At 34.9% G+C, this 20,002-nt stretch overlaps 1 protein-coding gene across 1 annotated transcript in view; it reads left to right on the top strand.

Moving 5' to 3' along the window:
- Positions 1-20,002, top strand: part of LOC135229096 (probable ubiquitin carboxyl-terminal hydrolase FAF-X) — a 174,634-nt gene that overhangs the window by 142,633 nt on the left and 11,999 nt on the right. Inside the window, exons 34-39 of the mRNA XM_064278896.1 lie at positions 11,669-11,842; positions 14,457-14,598; positions 16,138-16,888; positions 17,458-17,581; positions 18,175-18,400; positions 19,314-19,443. Of these exons, the coding sequence (XP_064134966.1) occupies positions 11,669-11,842; positions 14,457-14,598; positions 16,138-16,888; positions 17,458-17,581; positions 18,175-18,400; positions 19,314-19,443 (1,547 nt within the window). The remainder of the gene's footprint in view (positions 1-11,668; positions 11,843-14,456; positions 14,599-16,137; positions 16,889-17,457; positions 17,582-18,174; positions 18,401-19,313; positions 19,444-20,002) is intronic.

Raw genomic sequence — 20,002 nt, 5'->3', positions numbered from 1 at the left:
TTGATCTTAATTTTACATATTCTATTCCACCCCCCCCAACCTTTGAGTTGGCAAGACTGCTTCATACATGGTAATGTTTCCCATGAGGAAATACAAAATGTGTGCTTTTTTCTTTTTGTGACATTAAGAATCCTTATCATTATATAAATGTATTATTAGGTTTATAAATGGGAATGTTCTAATCTTATCATTTCTTCTTATTTGCTAGATTAGATCTCTTATTTAAAGAGAAATTTGATCTCATCAACTATCTAGTTACCAAATATACAAATCTATAACAAATCCAGGATAATTGCTATTTTTCTTAATTTTTGTGAGTTTATAAAGTAATGGTTCACTTCTCTTGTAGCCCCTAAAAGTGACTGATAAAACTGAGTTTTTTATTAGATTTTCAAAAATATATTATATCATGATCTTATTTCTCTTTATTTATTCCACTAGTTCTGTCAAGGTCTATTATGTGGTATACACAGTATTAAAACATCGTAGTCAAAGTGAATCGTTCCTTTTATAGTTTTTAGAAAAGTCTATTGACCTTCACAGGATTTCCACAATATTTCTTCTCAATTATTGTTAATTCGGGAAGCAAATGGGATCATCTGACTTTCTGGGACACTTTCTCTGCTTCAGAGAAGCTCCCCTTTTATACAGGGGAATATCACTTAGATTTCTTTGAAAAGCCACTACTCTGTAGTATAGTGACCCCCATTATCTCTCTCAATGTAAATTTCTGTATTTCCCTAGCTAACCTCTCAGTTTAAGTCATCAAAGTGGTATGCATATACAAGCCTTCCTTCCAGCTATATGTCTTTACTCTTGCACTTAGATCACCTAGCATATTCCTTACTCTCCTCTCCATGTATGTTTTTTAGCTTTTCATCTCTGCCTCAAGGCTGTTTTCAGTAGTTCATTTACTCAATTATGTATGCGTGACTATAGTTCTATAGGTTATGTATACATCATATATACCTTTAAATAGTGAAATTATACCCATACACATAAGCATGTAGATAAGTGTGCATTTATGAATGTATACTATTGCATACTGTTTTTATGTTGTAACATGTACCAGAACTTCATTCCTTTTTATGGCTGAATAATATTTCATTGTGTGATACATACCACAGTTTGTTTATCCATTCATAAGGTAATGGACATTTGGGTAGTTTCTACCTTTGGGCTTTTGGGATTAAGAATACTGCTGTGAACACACATGTACATGTAGTTGTTTGAACTCCTGATTTCAGTGCTCTTTTGTATGTACACAGGAATGAAATTGCTGGGTCGAACATAATCCTGTCAGACCTTTCACTGAGCTACCAGATTTTTCCACAATATTTTTACAGTTTTACATTCCCACCAACAATGTAATAGGGTTCCAATTTATGTACATCCTCTAATTTTAATTATTTTCTGTTTTTATGGTAGCAGGGGGAGTTTCTTTGTTTTTATTATAGACGTTCTAGTGGGTTCGAAGTAATACTTATTGTGGTTTTAATTTGCATTTTCCTAAAAACCACTGATGTTAAATGTGTTTTTATGTGCTTATTGGATGTTCATATATATCTTTTGGAGACAGTCTGTTCTCCATTGCCCAGTTTTAGCTGGGTTGTATGTACTTTTATTGTTAGTTGAAGTAATTCTTTATGTGTCCTGTATCTTAAATTTTTATCAGGTACAGGATTTACAGATATATTCTGATAGTTGTCATTTCTCATTCTGGATAGTACTCTTTGATGAACAAAGTTTTTCTTTTTAACGACCTTCAAGTAAAAGTATGCGTGCACGTGAGCATGTATATATATGTGCAGGTACACGTATGTGTAGTTTTGCTCCTTAATATAAGTTTGTTTTGCTCATCCCAGCAATTCACTATGTATTATGGTGGAGCTTCTCTAAGAGTTTTATAGGACTAACTCTTACGAGGAGCTCTGATAATACAACAGCAAAGAGCTTGACTGCTAACTGAAAGGCTGGTGGTTTGAACCCACCCAGGAGCTCCTTGGGAGAAGGACCAGGTGATTTGCTGTCATAAAGATCACAGCCTAGAAAACCTTACAGGGTAGTTCTGCTCTGTCACACAGGGTCACTTTGAGTCCAAAATTTACTACGTGGTAGGCAACAACAGCTCTTATATTTAGCCTTTGATCTGTTTTGAGTTAATTTTTATAAATGCTGTAAGAATCCAGCTTCATTCTTGGACATGCGAAGACCTAGTTGAACCAGCCGCACTTACTGACAAGATTATTCTTTCCTCCATTGAATTTACTTGGCAAACTTGGCCAAAATCAATTGGCCATAAGTGTGTGGGTTTATTTCTGGACTTGCAATTTTAAACCATTGATTTGTATATCTTTTTTTATGCAAGTATCACACTATTTGGATTATTGTAGCTTTATATTAAGTTTTAAAGTTAGGAGGTATTATATTAGGTCTGTGTCTTTTTCCTCTTTTTTGAGATTATTTGGCTATTCAGATCACCTTACAATTCTGTATGAATTTTAGGATCACCTATTCCAGTTCTGTGAAATAAGAATTTGACAGAAATCACATTGAATTTATAGATTCTTTAAGATATTGCCTTTTTGTGTGTGTGCTACTGTTAAATACTGCAAGCTAGAAGCCTGAATTCAGGGCATTGGCTCTTAGGGAAAGCTTTCTTTCTGGGCTCTGAGGGACAATGGTTGTCTCTCTTTAGCTTCTCTACTTCAGTCCTTGGAGAGCTTCATGTGGTATGGTGTCTATCTTCCTTCATCTCTGCTTGCTTCTGTTTCTAATCTGTTGTTTATATTTCTCAGAAGTGATTGGGTTAAGACATACCCTATACTGCTGTGGTCTCACTGACATATACTGCTGTGGTCTCACTGACATGTCAAAGAAAGCTCTAGTCCCAAATTGGATTACATTCATAAGTATAGGGGTTAGGATTTACTATGATTGTATGTATTTTTGGGGACACCATTCAATTCATAACACCATCCTAACAATGTTCATTTTCTTGATTCATGAAGACAAATGTCTTTCCGTTTATTAATGCCTTTAACTTTTTTCAGCAGTGTTTTGTAATTTTCAGTGTGCGAGTCTTACACCTCCTTGATTAAATGTATTCCTAGATGTTTAATTCTATTTTTCTCTTAATTTTTCTAAATATATATGTATAACAGAGCATTTCCCAGTTCAACAGTTACTTTATCCTTTTGATGCTCTTGAAATAGAATAATTTTTTTCATTTCTTTTTCAGATTGTTCGTTGTTAGTGTATAGAAGTACATTGCAACTGATCTGTGCCTTGATCTGTTTTGCGACTTTGCTGAATTGGTTAGCTCTAGTGTTTTTGCTGTCCTTTAGGTTTTTCAATATATAGTATTATAATCATGTCATCTGTGAAGAGAGACAGTTTTATTTTTCTCTCCCCAGTTTGCATGCCTTGTATTTTCTTTTTCTGGCATAATTGCTCTGGCTGTAATGTTGAACAGCAGCAAGGAAAACAGGTATTTTTGTTTTATTCCTAATCTTAAAAGGAAAGCTTTCAGTCATTTACTAATATTAGCTATGGATTTTTTCATAAATGCCCATTATCATGTTGATGAATGTCTTATTCATAGTTCATTGACTGTTTTATTATGAAAGGGTATTGGATTGTGTCAGTTTTCTTTCTCTATCAGCTGAGATTCACATCTTGTTTTTGGTTTTTTTTCCCCTCGTTCAGTTTATTAATTTGGTATAACATTCATTGATATGTACGTTGAACTATCCTTTCGTACCTGGGGTAAATGCAATTTGGTCATAGTGTATAATCCCTTGAAAATCATGCTAGTGTTGGTTTACTAGTTTTTGTTGAGTATCTTTGCTTCTGTATTCATAAGAAATACTGATCTTTAGCGTTCATGCTCGTGATGTCCTTGTTTGCCTAATTTTTGTACTAGGATTACTCTTGGCTCATAAAATGTTAAGGAAGTATTCCTTTCTATTCTGCCGTTTTGTTTTGTTTTTGAAGAGGGGAGTGTTTGAGGAGAATGAATTGGTGCTATTTCTTTTTTAAATTTTTGGTAGGCCTTATCCATGAGACTATCTGGTCCTGGGCTTTTCTTTGTTGGGAGGCTTTTGTTTACTGATTCAGCCTCTTTGCTTGATATGGGTTTGTTTAGACACTTTATTTCATTTTGAATCAAGCTGATTGTATTTCTAGGGATTTGTCCTTTTCATCTAGGTAATCTGTTTTGTTGGTGTACAGTTGTTCACAGTGTTTTATTATTATCCTTCTGTTTCTTTCTGATCAGTAGTAGTATCTCCATTTTCATTTTTGAGTTTATTAACTGAGTCTCCTGTCTGCTTCTTAGTATGTTTGGCTAAAATGATCTTGTTCTACCTCTTCATTTACTTTTTTTCTTTTCTTCCTTAAACTTTGTTTTAATGGGTCTCAAAATTTTGTGACAGATTTTTGGTCAAGTAGTTTCTGTTTGGAGCCCTGGTGGCACAGGACTGTTGGCAGTTGGAATCCACTGGCTACTCCTTAGAAACCCCATGGGGCAGTGCTGTTCTGCCTTATAGGGTTGATATGAGTCAGAATCGATGGCAACAGGATTTTTGTTTTTTTAGTTTCCATTTAAAAATCACTGATTTTAAAAACTAATTAAAAGTGTTGTATAAAAAAGAAAGAAATCGTCCATAAATTATGCCTTTCTTTCTGAGGTTTTGATGCACTGTTATTATTAGCCAGTCTTTTACTGTTATAGCCAATTGAGACAAACAGTTCTGAGACCATTCTTCCACTACTGATTTAAGGCTGGGGTGGCAGGTGCTGTGGGTAATTTTCATTTAGCTTTCTAAGCAGACCTGGTGACCTTACCAGCTCCAGCAGCCTTTTTGTTCACTGCCTTGATGAGACGCTCACAGCAGCTGCCAGTCCCATAGCGCCCACACCAAAATGTCACAGAGGAGGATGGTCAGAGAAGCTGTCAACATACTTCAGCTTGTCAGGAACCATATCAACAATGGCAGTATTGCCAGACTTCAAGAATTTGGGGCCATTCTCCAGCTTCTTAGCAGAATGACGATCAGTCTTCTCCTGTGGCTCAGCAGACATGCAAGCAATGTGAGCTATATGACAGTTCAGCTCAGGTGCATAGCCAGCACTGATTTTGCCTGGATGGGTCAGGGTGATCACCTGAGCAGTGAAGGCAGCACCTGCATAGCAGCAGCCACTCAGTGGGTGATTTCTGCTGCCACCATCCACATTGCCACGTGAACATCTTTGATAGAGATGTTCTTGACATTGGTACGTTTCAACAGACTTTACTTAAGTTGACTGGAGCAAAGGTGACCACCATACCCGGTTTGAGAACAGCAGTCTCCACTCTGCCCATAGGGATGGTGCCAGTACCACCAATCCAGAGCTTCAAGCATCGTGCTTCCACTGGTATTGCCATCCTTACGGGTGACTTTCCATGCCTAGAACCACAGTATCCTAGCACTTGACTCCAGTATGTTGTTGCCATTCCAGCCAGAAAGTCTACAGCCCGTTTTATGCATGGTGTTAACATTTTGTTAACACCAGCAATTCATTGTTTCACACCTAGCATATAAGCCAGAAGGGTATGCTCACTAGTCTGCCCATCTTTGGAGATACCAGTTTCAAATTCGCCAACACCAGCAGCAACAATCAGGATGCCACAGTTGGTCTGTGATGTTCCAATAATTGTGTTTTTTATAAAGTCTCTGTGTCCTGGGACATCAGTGATGGTCACATAGTACTTCTGCTCTCAGATTTCCACAGGGAGATATCAGTGGTGATACCACACTGACATTTAGCTTTCAGTTTTTTATCCAAGGCCCAGGCATACTTAAAGAAGCCCTTTGCCATCTCAACTGATTCCTTCCGAAATTTCTTGATGATTCATTGGGCAGTCCCACCACATTTGTAGATGAAGTGACCAGTAGTGGAGGACTTGCCTAATCTGTGTGTCAAATGACAAAAGTGTTCTAAATGTGTATTTTCCTTTCCCATTTTGGCTTAGATTTTGCAGTGGTTTGCACCAACACCTGTGTTCTGTATAGGGAGGGGAAGAACTGTTCATTTACTTTTAAAATAATAACTCATAAAGAAGATCTTATTTTGCCGTTTTTCTGTATTTCTTATATTTTCCTTATTCTTTAATTATTTCATTGTGATTTTTTTTTTTTCCCTCCCTCACAGGGTAGGGATAGGCATTGTTCTTATTTTAATGTTTCTTACGTGAACATTAATGGCTTTTATAATATTCAACCACTGTCTTTTGTGTTTATTTGATTTTTTTTTTGTATGTGTGTGTAAGGTTTTGATTCTCTTTTCATTTGCTTTCTGTATGCGTATTAGTTATTTTCTAAGTGATTTCCCTGGTGTTTACAAGTAACATTTTAAGTATATAACAATTTAGTTTGAATTAATACCTGTTTTTTTGAGTAGTGTATAGATAATTCTGCCTCTGTTCAGCTGTGTCCTGCCCCTTACATAAGGTTGTTACTATCAGGTTATATTTTTTTCTATTGTATGTCAGTGAACATAAATTTATAATTATTGGTCTACACATTTGTCTTTAAATTATATAAAGAAGAGCAGTAAGTTGCCTTACCAGTGGTATTTGTTCAAATGAGTTCTAGTTTCTGTTGTCTTCATTTCAGCCTGAAGTATTTCTTGTAGAACAGTTTACGAAGAGCAGACTCCTTTGACTTTTATCTGGAAATGTGCCAATTTAAATGTCTTAATGTCTTCATTTTTGAAGGATAGTTCAGCATTTCTCTCTGCTGCTGTGAAGATTTTTGTCTTGTCTTCAGCTTTCCACAGTTTTATTATGTGATTCATTGTGGATCTCTGAGTTTAGCTTAGTGTTCATCCAGCTTCTTATATTTGTAAATTCATGCCTTACATCAAATTTGGGTAGGTTGCCATCATTAATTCTTCAAATACTCTTTCTAGCCTTTTCTCTTAGTTCCTCCTGAAATTCTCATTTGCATGTGTTGATATCCTAATGGTTCCCCAAAGGTCTTTCATACTCTGATTCTTCTTCATTCTTTTTTCTTTCTACTCCTCTGACTGGACAATACCAACTGACATATCTTCAAGTTCACTGATTGCTTTTCTGCCTTCTCACATCTTCTCTTGACACTCCCATTCGTGTTTTGATTCTTTTAATTTTCAGCCTTTCTCCTTGTGTTTGCTTCCTTTTCATAATTTCTCTCTTACTGATATCATTTGGTGAGAAACAATTCTTCTGGTTTCTCTGTAAATGATTTCCTTTACCTTTTTAAGCTTATTTAAAATAGTTGGTTTAATGTCCAGTGTCTGCTTTTTTGGAAAAAGTTGTTATTAATTTCTTGTTTTTCTGAAAGAGACATATTTTTCTTTATGTACTTCACTTTTTTTTTTTTTAATCAAACCTGAACATATCAACTGTTACTATGTGGTGACTCTGGATTTCCCCCATTTTTCTTTTTCTCCAGCATCCTTTTCCCCAGGGTTTTTGATTCGTTGATAGCTTGCATTGACCTTTATACTTTTCCCCAGAAGGTTTTAGCTACTGTATTTTCTCTTAAATGCTTTTGACAAGCTTCTGACCATGGGGTTTAACCTTGGGACCGTTCCTGGGTGGACACAACAAGCCCTTATGTGACACATGATCATACTTGTTTAAGATAAGATTCATATTGCTGCTTAACTGGTCTGCCCTTTTTTTGTGGTCACCACCAAGCTTGGGAGTAGGAGATTGTAAATGAATAAGTTAAAATGCCACAACAGTTACAGAAATTCATTGGATTCTTGCTTTATCAAGTGTTAGCCTAGTTGTAAGTTTTTTTAAATTAGTTTTACATCCAAAAAAGTTGAATTGGACAGTTTTTGTCAGCCTAAACAAAACAAACAAAAAAATTCAAGCTTTTTGCTATTTAGTTGAATAATTTGTAGTCAGTGAAACTGTCATTTTTTTTCTGGTTGGCTTTCAAGATGTTTTCCCTTAGTTTTGTTTTTGAGCAGTTTCATGTTCTAGTGGCATGGTGGGTAAAGTGATCGACTGCTAAGCAAAAGGTCAACGGTTCAAAACGACAAACAAGGGGCTGTGCAAGAGAAAGATGTAGCAGTCTGCTTCTGTAGAGATTTATAGCCTTGGAAACTCTGTGGTCACTATGAGTCAGAGTTAACTCGACAACAGTGGGTTTGGGTTTTTTTGGCATATAAATTTCAATCTAGTTCAAACCAAGACACATGAAAGGGGCAGACCAAAATGTCATAGCACAGGTTTGCAAAACTAAATTGACAGTGTAACAGTTGCTCCAGAAGATTAGGCAGAACTTGTAGTCTGATCCTAGTTGGGTTGATTGTCAACATTTTTCAGAGGATTAATAGGCTTCAGACTTTAAAAATGGCCAGAATATAATATGAAGCAGAGGGTTGGAGAACCTCACTAGTATTCCAGCAAAGAGACAACACAGAGCAAAGAGCCTCAGGAATCTTTGGAATAATACCGAAAAGCCTAAAATTTCTGTCATTTAAGTTCGCCTTCAAAAAGGAGAAAAAGAGTGATGCCAAAAGTATACCTGAAGAAATGAGGCCTGCAAACTTTCCAGATTTTGTGACAAATTTACAGATTAAATAAACCTCAAACAGGATGAACTGAAAGTAAACCATGCCAAACATGTAATCAAACTGTTATAAATTAAAGTTTAAAAAAAAAAATCTTCAGAGCAGCAAGAGAAAACTGATATACCTCAAATAGGGAAGTAATCATTTGAAGCATTAAAGATTTCTCATCAGAAACTGTGGAGGACAGAAGACTGTAGTACAGCCCCTTTAGAAGTGCTGTTAGAACTGTCAAACCAGAATTAAATATCCATACTAGTGAAGGTGAAATAAAGACATTGCCAGATAAGGGAAAGTTGTGAAGGAATTCTTCATAAGCAGATCTGAGTTAAAAGACATGCTAGAGGTAGTTCTGGCTGAAGGGAAATTTGATACCAGTGGGAAACTTGAAATTTAAAAATGAAAGATGAACAACAGAAATACCTGTGTAAATACAGTAGCCTGTTTTTATTCCCCCTTCCTTAAATTTATATAAGTGTTGAAAGTAAGATCTGTAACATTGACTGGAGGGGCATCCAATATGTGTAAGATGAAATACATTTGATAACTATAACATAAAGGGGAAAAAGAGAGAGGAAAATGAGAATTCTCCCCAAATTGGTATTTTCACTGCAATCTTAGTCAAAATGTTTTGTGGATTTTAACATATTGGTTCTTAAATTTATATGGGAAGACAAGAAACAAGAATAGCAAAACAATTTTGAAAAGAAAAATATCAGAGCTAGACTCAGAATTGTTGATACGAAGACTGACTAAAAAGCTACAGTAATCAAGGCATCATTGTATTACCAAAAAAAAAAAAGTAGGCCCAAAGATACATAGAGTGAAGAGTGTAGAAATTGACACACGAATGTGGTGTATCTATTTTTGAAGTACAGAAACAATTCAGTGGGAAATGGAGTATTTTCAACAATCTGGGACAAATGAACATGCATATGCCACTTCCTCCAAAAAATATACCTCAGCCTGTATCTTACATCTTATGTAGAAGTTAACCTTAAGTGAATCACAGACTTAAATGTAAAACCTGAAACTATAAATACAAGAATACAGTAGAAAAATGTTTGTGACCTTCAGTAGGTGCTATCTAATACTATTTAGATAATGCCAAAACATGATGCATAAAAGAAAATATTGATAAATTGAAAATCAAAATTGAAAACTTTTCTTTGCCAAAAATATTAAGGGAAGGCATAAACTGGGAGCAAATACTTGGAAACCACACATCTGTATCCAGAATATATTAAGGAATTTCCAAACTCAGTATTAAGAAAACAATATAAAAATTTCCAGTGTGTAAAATTTTGAAAATGCATATAAATTAACCAAAGAAGATAAATAGATAGGAAGTTATGGTCATTGTCAGTAGTCTTTTAAAATCACTCATTATTTTTAGGCCTGGAGAATCTGGAACCCTCAAAAATACCAGATGTAGCTTTCCAGTTAACAGTCCTTTGGGGAAACTAGTAACTTAGTACAAAATTATACACTTAACATATAACTGAGTGATTCAGTTCCTAGGCATTTGCCCATGTAAAAACTTAAGTTTTCATAAAATTCCACGTGTGAATTTTTTAAGAGCATTATTTGTAATCGTCAAAAACTAGAAAGAACCCAAGTGTCGCTCAGCTGACTGCCAATTTTTGGTGCAGATAATGTGTGACTTCTATGTCTGTTTGCCAACAGCTCCCTCCTACTGTGTGAGGTATTTTCAGAACTGCCACTCTGCCAGTTTTAGCGGTACTTATGAGAATATGTGGAAAGGCAGCAGCTGGCAAACGGGCATAGAACCAAAACCAAACCCAGTGCCGTCAAGTCAATTCCAACTCATAGTGACCCTAGGGAACAGAGTAGAATGCCCCATAGAGTTTCCAAGGAGCACCTGGCAGGTTCAAACTGCTGACCCTTTAGCAGCCGTAGCTCTTAATCACTACAACATCAGGGTTTCCAACAGGCATATAAGGCATGCGTTATTTACTGAATGCCTGTAAGCCGTAAGAAAAGAGCTGTTGACATATGAAACTACACAAAAGACTTACTTTGCTACATGGAAAAAATGTATATATAATTTTATTTATATGATATTCTAGAAGGGGCTTCAGTATATCACTGGAGAATAAATCCGCAGTTACTAGGAATTAAGGGTAGAGGAAGGTTTTGACTATTAAAAGGTTAGCATGAGGACATATTTTGGGGGCTGATGGAATGGTTCAGTATTTCGATGCAGGAGCAGTTACACAGTTTTCTGCATTGGTTAAAACTAAGCTCTATAAAGAGTAAATTAAATTAAATTTTTTTAGTTGGCAATAAATTTTTTCAATTATGCAAGTCCATCACAGAAAAAAAAAGAGCCTTTTTAGCAAATTAAAATTTTTGTTATATCTTATGCTCAGCACAAGTGCACTTACACTGTTAATTTTATTCTGTGAGTAGAAAATTACATTAATGATAGTTTCTAGCATGGCCTGGGGTTTAGCAATAGCAGTTTTCATTTTTTGTACCCAAAATTGGTAATTTGGCTTTTTGGTATTGTTTAGCTTAGATTGTAAAGTCCACTCAGATTGATGAAAATACATGATCTCTAAAACAGAGGAATCCTTTCTCTTTTGACTTGTCCTTAAGGAATAAATGGTTGTGATCTTTATACTATCACTCAAAACTTAATAAGTAAAACTATAATTACTACTTTACTAAAGTAGTTATTGTAATACCCATGTAAGAGTGAGTTTCGCTTCTCCATTTTAATGGTATCTTTACTTGAATTCAGAATACATGTATATACTATGTTTCACAAAGCAACCATCATTCTTAAGGTCTCTGTTTCATGTTAATCACACCAGGAATTTTATGGTAATTCTTTGTCATTAAAGTACCATTTTTACTTTGAGCTTTACTTATACCACTCTTGCCACTGCATATAACATACTTTGGCTTTTTCTTACTTCCTATGTTCAAGGAATAAAGCCTTAATTTATATTTCTAATGCCATTTGTGGTTTTTGTTGTTATTTTGACAAATAAAATATGAATAATTTTGGAATGTTTTATTTATTTATTAGGCTTTGGGGTGAACCTGTTAATCTGCGAGAACAACATGATGCCTTAGAATTTTTTAATTCTTTAGTGGATAGTTTAGATGAAGCTTTAAAAGCTTTAGGACATCCAGCTATGCTAACTAAAGTCTTGGGAGGTTCCTTTGCTGATCAGAAGATTTGCCAAGGCTGCCCACATAGGTAAGTGCTAGTTCAGTTTTAATATGGGCAAGTTTACTGGTCTTCTGCCTTATACCGCACTTAAATACTGCAAATAAAATTTTCACTACTGTTTCTGTACTAAAGTGGATTATGCCAGTTATTAAATGTTTAGATTATTCTCTATTCTGTAATTTTTCTTCTTAGTAACACTTGATTCTTTTCCCTGCAGCTGGTATCTTACTGCTTCTTCTGACCTTCTATGTTTTGTCATATTCTAAGGCATATAATGACATTTTCAAAAAAAACGTTATTTTTTCATATTATAATGAAAATAATCACTGAAATATTTTAAATACAGTAAGCTTAGAAGATGACTCGTGGGACTGGAGCAGTAATTTTCTGTGAAAAGGATATTTGATTTTTAAATTACCATTGATTCTTGTCCGTTGAAATGTGTTAGATATATTTGCACCATTTAGCAAGAATTGAAAAAGCATTCCCTTTTGGCCTTAAATCAAAATGGAAATCATTAATGGTTCCTACTGCAAATAGATAACTCTTGGTTCATATTAATAGTTCAGAAAGGTCATTGATGGACACACACTTGTACCTGTTGACACACACTTGTACCTGTTGCATGGACGTTTCATTAAAGTTTAACTTCTTCTTGTGTTATCATTATTAATGTTGGTTTGAAATCCTTTCTCATTAAAATATCACAAGAGGATAGTATCAAGCCATTCTGTATAATATATATAGGCATGGGTTACCTGTAAGTGGGTAAAGTGGGTCCTATTGAAAATAGGGAAATGATTTGGAGAGGTTATAATCGATGTATGAGAAAATTTCACCATTGCCTCAAAGGGTAGTATATGTTTGTTCACTGGCTTGGCCAACTTTTAGTCCTTAAGAAAGACTTTTTATACTATGTGGACAATAAAAAGTATCCATCTTTTTGGTTACTGGTCCTTGTCAGTCCTCAGTTTCCTACTTACTTTTCAAAATTAGTTCAGAATTATTTCTTTGCTGTACTAAGGTGTCCAGAGAGCAGATAAACTACACATTTTTCAAAACTAGTCTTGTTCTTTTTAGCTATTAAAGGATTATATGACAGTATAAAGATCTAAGTCTTTTTCTTTTACAGGGCAGCATTTTTCTAGGGTATGCTACTTTTTACCTGGCATAATATTATCAATCCCATTTACTCTCTAAGATCTTTTTTTCTCATGTGGGCTGGTTAATGACTGTAGTACCAACTTGCATAGTAAGTAATTTACCCCCCAAGTCATCTGTTTTGTGTACCCTTTTTTTTTTTTCTAAGGAGCCCTGGTGACACAGCTGTTAAGTCCTTGGCTCCTAACCTAAAGGCTGCCAGCCACTCTGTTTCACCAAGATGTAGCTATCTGCTTGCAGAAAGATTGCAGTCTTGGAAACCCTATGGGGCAGTTCTGCTCTGTCCTATAGGATCCTTATTAGTTGAAATTGACTCAGTGGCAGGCTTTTGGTTTTTGGTCTTGTTTTCCCTAACTGAAAAGTTTCTAAATGTAAGAGACTAATGCTTTTATATATGATAGATGCTGTCGAGATAGTTGTTAGATGAATGAATTTGATGGTTGAAATGTATACTATAAATTCCATGTTCTGAGTTTGCTGGTATATCCCATTGGAAATCTTTGAAAGTCCCTTTTTTAGAAAATCACCAGAATCTGGAATGATGGCTCCGCCTCACATTACCTATTCTGTAATCATTTTTTAGAATATATGTGATTTTTAATTGTAATAAATATGTAGGTAACATTTGCCATTTCAACAATCTTCACAAGCTTCAGTTTAATGACATTAAATATGTTCATCATGTTGTTCAGCCATCACCATTAACCATTCCTGAACTTTTCTATAACCCTTATTGGAAGTTCAGTGTCCCTAAGCGTTGTCTAAACATTTTTATGTCCTGTGTAGGAGATCCTGGTGGTGCAGTGGTTAAGTGCTAGGGCTGCTTACCAAAAAGTCGGTGGTTCAAATCCAACAGGCACTCCTTGGAAACTCTGTGGGGCAGTTCTACTCTGTCCTGTAGGGTCGCCATGAGTCGGAATTGACTCAGTGACACTGGGTCTGGTTTTGGTTTTGTTCATGTAGAGCAGGAGACTAGATGCACATGGCATATTAGATGTTCCAAACTGTTTATTAGAAAAGTTTCCATTACAGAAACAGAAGAACATTTAAAAAGTCAGGTCATTAAATAGAATAGTTTTTCTGAACTTGATAAATCCTTATCTCTACTTTGGCATACTTTACTATCTAAACAGATACTACAGTTAGCAAGGTAGTAGAATATAATGAGCTTAAGCAGTAAGGCCACCACTCTGTCCAGAGAGCTTGACTAAGTTAATCATTCCGGTACTTCAGTTGTCTTGTCTCTGTAGTGTGGATGATGATATTTCTCTAGTCAGTTTGTTTTTAAGATTAGCAATAATGTGTGTAATTAATCTCATACAAAGTAAGTGACCAATGAAGAACAACTGTTATCTATTAATAACATTCTATGATGGATGGATTTGGCATAATATATATTTTTTGTCAATGTCACAGCTAATTGTAACATTTAGAAACCTAAAGAATAAATCCTTTTGATTGTTTTTTAAATAATACCTAGGTATGAATGTGAAGAATCTTTTACAACTTTGAATGTAGACATCAGAAATCACCAAAATCTTCTTGATTCTTTGGAACAATATATCAAAGGAGATTTATTGGAAGGTGCAAATGCATATCACTGTGAAAAATGTAATAAAAAGGTATGTATTGTCCAGTTTTGTTTAAAATAATTATGATTACATTTAACAGAGCTGGAGGAAGTCAGAGATGTTTGTGTTCATCCTCCAAATTTACTTCTGTTCTGCCTCTGTTATAGTAAGACGTAAGAGTTTACTGCAGGTTTCCCCAATGTCCAAAAGCAGAATGTTCCTAGCAGAACTTTCACAAGCTGAAATGGAAAAGTAAAAGTGAAGTATAGTGAATTTTTATGCAGTTAACCATTAATTCATATGGAAAAATTTGGGAGCCTTCCCAGACCCTCCAAAAAAAATCTACCAGATAATACCAAGTAACACATAAAATCTAAAGTAACAGTAACATAGAGTAAAAGCAGAAATGATATGATAAACACAGAGCCTATATAAAGTAGAAGTAACGTTTATACAGTATAGTTTCACTGACACAGTTCATATCTATAGCAGCTTGATGCTAAGATGCTGAGTGCAGTTCCTGAGAAAGGAGCCTGGTGACGCCACTCTTCCTGCTCGTTGCACGGAGCCTCTTTAAAGGCTCCCTGCAAAACAAACACTGAACCCTCTTCAGATTTCTTTGGTTTAGAAAAACTGGTCTTTCGTAAAAGCTAAATGGAATTAACCAAACTTCTCTTGAAAGTCGAGGATACCTTTTATTACTCTTTGTAATACTTTGAAAGTTACATAGATCCACTCCTTCTCTTCTGAACTTAATTGCTGATGAACTCAAGTTTGAAGAGTTGATAGAAAACATTTCTTCAGTGTTACTCTTCATGTCGGGAAGATGGCTAGTTACTCTATTTGGTTACATTAGATTTTCACAACCACTTTAAATTTTAGCCACCAAAGCTGACACTTAAAGTCACCCATATATAAGAGAACATGACAGTTTTCAGCAGCTCTTTGGAAATACATACTATACAGTAAATAGTAAATTTTTTCTCGGCTCTGATCTCCAAGTTTATTGCACATAGCACTTAGTGTATTACATGGCACCTAATTGTCAATAAATGTTAGCTACTGTTAGCCTCGTTGTACAGTGGTTAAGAGCTCAGCTGCCAACCAAAAGGTCAGCAGCTGGAATCTGCCAGCCACTTTTATAATCCCATTGGGGCAATTCTGCACTGTCCTATAGGGTCGCTATGAGGCAGAAGCAACTCAGTGTCATTGGGTTTGGGTTTTTTGTTTGTTTTATTATTAACTTACAGTGCTTCTTCAGTTTGTTCACAGCAAATTGTATTTGTTCATAAAAGTAAACATCAGACAAGTTGATGTGTTCAGATAGCAGTAGCAACATGGAACAATATCACCAACTGTGTATTACTAATTTTTGCGTCTGCAATAAATGACAATGTACATATTTTTAGGTTTGGTAAATTTCTTTAAAAGGCAGTTATGACAGAACTGTCTTGATCATGTTTGTTGTTTTATTCATTTTTTTACAACTGTGTTTAGATTTAGTCCAAACATTTTTTAATTACATTATTAAATTCTACATTTTATTTGGGTTATAAGAGAATATCTAGCTCTGTTCTCTGTTTATTGCAGGTTGATACAGTAAAACGCTTGCTAATTAAAAAATTACCTCCTGTTCTTGCTATCCAACTGAAACGATTCGACTATGACTGGGAAAGAGAATGTGCAATCAAGTTCAATGATTATTTTGAATTTCCTCGAGAGCTGGATATGGAGCCTTACACAGTAGCAGGTGTTGCAAAGCTGGAAGGAGATAATGTAAATCCAGAGAGTCAGTTGATGCAACAGAATGAGCAGTTTGAAAGTGAGGCAGCAGAAAGCACAAAATACAGACTTGTAGGTGTACTTGTACACAGTGGTCAAGCAAGTGGGGGACATTATTATTCTTACATCATTCAAAGAAACGGTAGAGATGGTGAGAGAAATCGCTGGTATAAATTTGATGATGGAGATGTAACAGAGTGTAAAATGGATGATGATGAAGAAATGAAAAATCAGTGTTTTGGTGGAGAGTACATGGGAGAAGTATTTGATCACATGATGAAGCGCATGTCATACAGGCGCCAGAAAAGGTGGTGGAATGCTTATATACTTTTTTATGAACGAATGGACACAATAGACCAAGATGATGTGTTGATCAAATATATATCAGAGATTACTATCACAAGACCCCATCAGATTATTATGTCATCAGCCATTGAGAGAAGTGTACGGAAACAGAATGTAAAATTCATGCATAACCGAATGCAGTACAGTTTAGAATATTTTCAGTTCGTAAAAAAACTGCTAACATGTAATGGTATTTACTTAAACCCTGCTCCAGGTAAGTATCTGGAATTAACTTTTTACAAATAAAGAATAATTCTTATTTCACTACTAGGATTTCTTATCAGGCATCACTATGTGTTTAGTACTTATTTTTTGTGTTTTTTTGGTTCATGAAATCATTAGCTTCATTTTAAATGTCAGCATTTTTAGTTGCAATTGTTTTAAGGTCAGAAATTTTAAATAGCTGGCCTGCTGTGTAAACTTTCACTAAAAAGAAGTAAAAAAAAGAGAAAGACATAGCTTCAGTACAACAAAAGCACAGTCAATACTGTAAAATATATAGGAGACAAAGACTCACTTTGAGGCATTGATCAGTACAAATACATGCTTAAAAACAAAAACAAATTTTTAAATGACTACATTTATCTTTGAATGCTGTGTATTGGAACTTATTATTTAGAAACATAGAAAAAGATTTATTCATTATAACAGTGTTTTACTTAGCCATTGTTTGAAACATGGTTTAGCAAGGTGCTAAAATAAACACTAAGAACTAATGAGATTTTTTTTAGTATGGAGCTTGAAAATACAAATGTGTTTGATTTTATACTTTTTTATTTAAAGGACAAGATCACCTGTTGCCTGAAGCAGAAGAAATAAGTATGATTAGTATTCATCTTGCTGCTAGATTCCTCTTTACTACTGGATTTCATACCAAGAAAATAGTCCGTGGCCCTGCCAGTGACTGGTACATAGCTTTGGATTTTTATTTATATTGTGCTACACAGTTGGTTCAGTTCTTTATTATACTGCTTTATTTATTTATTTTTTCTAACCATGAGAATCGTATTTCAAATATAGAATAAAAATTAAGTCATGGCCAGAGAAATCTTACTAAAATTAAAATTGCTTGATCTTTAAAAATACATTTTAATTGAAATTGGTTATTTTTATTAGCTTGTGTTACATTTGGTGTGTTCAATCTACTTCTTCATGAAATTATTATGGTTTAGCTTTATTGGATGAATTTGTGGCTTAAGATTAAACAGGAAGAGAAATTAAAATTATTATAGTCCTAAGTTTCTAATTGTGAAAATATGGAGTATAATTATTTTTAGCATCCTTCACTTTAGAAAAAGGTAAGGGGATGTCAGTGGACCCAGGAAGAGTTTGATAATAGATTTTCAGAAGCTTATACACAATCTCATCTAATTGAGTGCACTGCAATCAATCAACTATAACCATTGATCTGTAGAGTAGATCTGCAATTATCCCTTCACTATAGGAATAAAAATAAGCACATTACTAAAAAATTATATCATTGATTCTGTTTTGTCTTAGGTATGATGCATTATGCATTCTTCTCCGACACAGCAAGAATGTGCGTTTTTGGTTTGCTCATAATGTCCTTTTCAGTGTTTCAAATCGCTTCTCTGAGTACCTTCTGGAGTGCCCTAGTGCAGAAGTGAGGAGTGTGTTTGCAAAACTTATAGTATTTATTGCACATTTTTCCTTGCAAGATGGACCTTGTTCTTCACCTTCTGTATCTCCTGGACCTTCTAGTCAGGTAATTGCATATCTTTCTTTCTAATGGCAACCCTGGTGACATAGTGGTTAACAGCAACACCTACTAACCAAAAGGTTGGCAGTTAGAATCCACTAGGTGCTCCTTGGAAACTATATGGTGCAATTCTGCTCTGTCCTCTAGGGAAGCTTTGAGTCAGAATCAGAAGGCAGTGGGTTTTTTTTCTTTCTGGTATTTAAATGCTTAAAAATAAATTCTGTGTCAGCAAGTTCAAATTGGCAGTCATATGTGCATCTGTTTGGTATATTTATCACACAAATACATGCACCATACATAAACAGGCTGCCATCGAGTCGACGTCAACTTATAGCGAACCTATAGGACAGAAGTAGAACTGCCCCATAGGAGTGGCTGGTGGATTCAAACTGCAGACCTTCTGGTTAGCAGCTGTAACTCTTAACCATATGCCACCAGGGCTCTACATTCATACATAGTTACAGAATAATATCTGTGAGTTACATTAAGTTTGTTTCATGCTGATGAGCAGTAATTGTTGGGCATTTAGAAAATATAGGGAAATGTCTGTTTATTCCATTACTTGCAGTGATTTTGTAAATGTTTACAATATGTATTCATTTAAGGTTTACTTACAGTGGTTATATTTAAGCCCTTTTAAGTAGGTTTTTTTTAAATGAAAAACCGTAACACATGAATTTCATTTCTGTTCTACAATTAAAGCAGCTTAAAACACGTACAGTAAAATGTACCCCAGCTATTCATTTGATTTCATGAAAAACAACTATAAGTTTCTTCTGTAATCAGTTCTTCCAGAAATTTCAGCATAGCTCAACCAACTATGTAAACATGTCTTTTTGTAGGCAGACAAAAGCGGACAGTTTTGCATGTTGTTACTGACAAAAAAAAAAAAAAATTTTTTTTTTTTTTTTTCTAATAGACATGTGGTAACTTAAGCTTGAGTGATCACTTACTAAGAGCAGTACTAAATCTTCTGCGAAGGGAAGTTTCAGAGCATGGGCGCCATGTACAGCAGTATTTCAATCTGTTTGTAATGTATACCAACTTAGGTAAGAATTTTACCTAATTCTGTTTTAGTGTATTGTTACATACTTACATGCTAAATAATGAAGACTTTTTGATCAAGTAATACAATGTAGTATAAAATAGAAGCAACAGTATATATTCATATTATTAAAACCCATGGCAGATTTTATGTGCAACTTCTTACGACAAATTTCTCATTTTGTACCCAAAGGGTATATGTGCACATATCTTATCCCTGCAAGTCCTGATGCATCGGTCCTATGTCTAACGCATGTTTTTATCTCCTAACATGGATTTTTTAAAATACTGGTTCCTAGGCACATCCCACATCAGAACTGAGAATCAGAATTCCCAGTACTGGCACAACAAATCCATATTCCTAAAAGATCCTGGATACTTGTCAGCTTTGGCAATCATTTTCTAAAGAACTTTGTACTTATTTGTTGCTGGGTTTTTGTTTTGTTTTTTTAATAATATTTTACTGTACTTCTTGGTAGAAGTACACAGAAAAACAGGCCCCAGCTCAACAATTTCTGCAGATACTGTTCAGTGATACTGGTTACATTCTTCACATTATGTGAA

This window comes from Loxodonta africana, chromosome Y, assembly GCF_030014295.1.
Source record: "Loxodonta africana isolate mLoxAfr1 chromosome Y, mLoxAfr1.hap2, whole genome shotgun sequence".
Lineage (NCBI taxonomy): Eukaryota > Metazoa > Chordata > Mammalia > Proboscidea > Elephantidae > Loxodonta > Loxodonta africana.
Note: the sequence above shows the minus strand (reverse complement) of the source record. Positions and strands in the feature narration are given on the sequence as shown.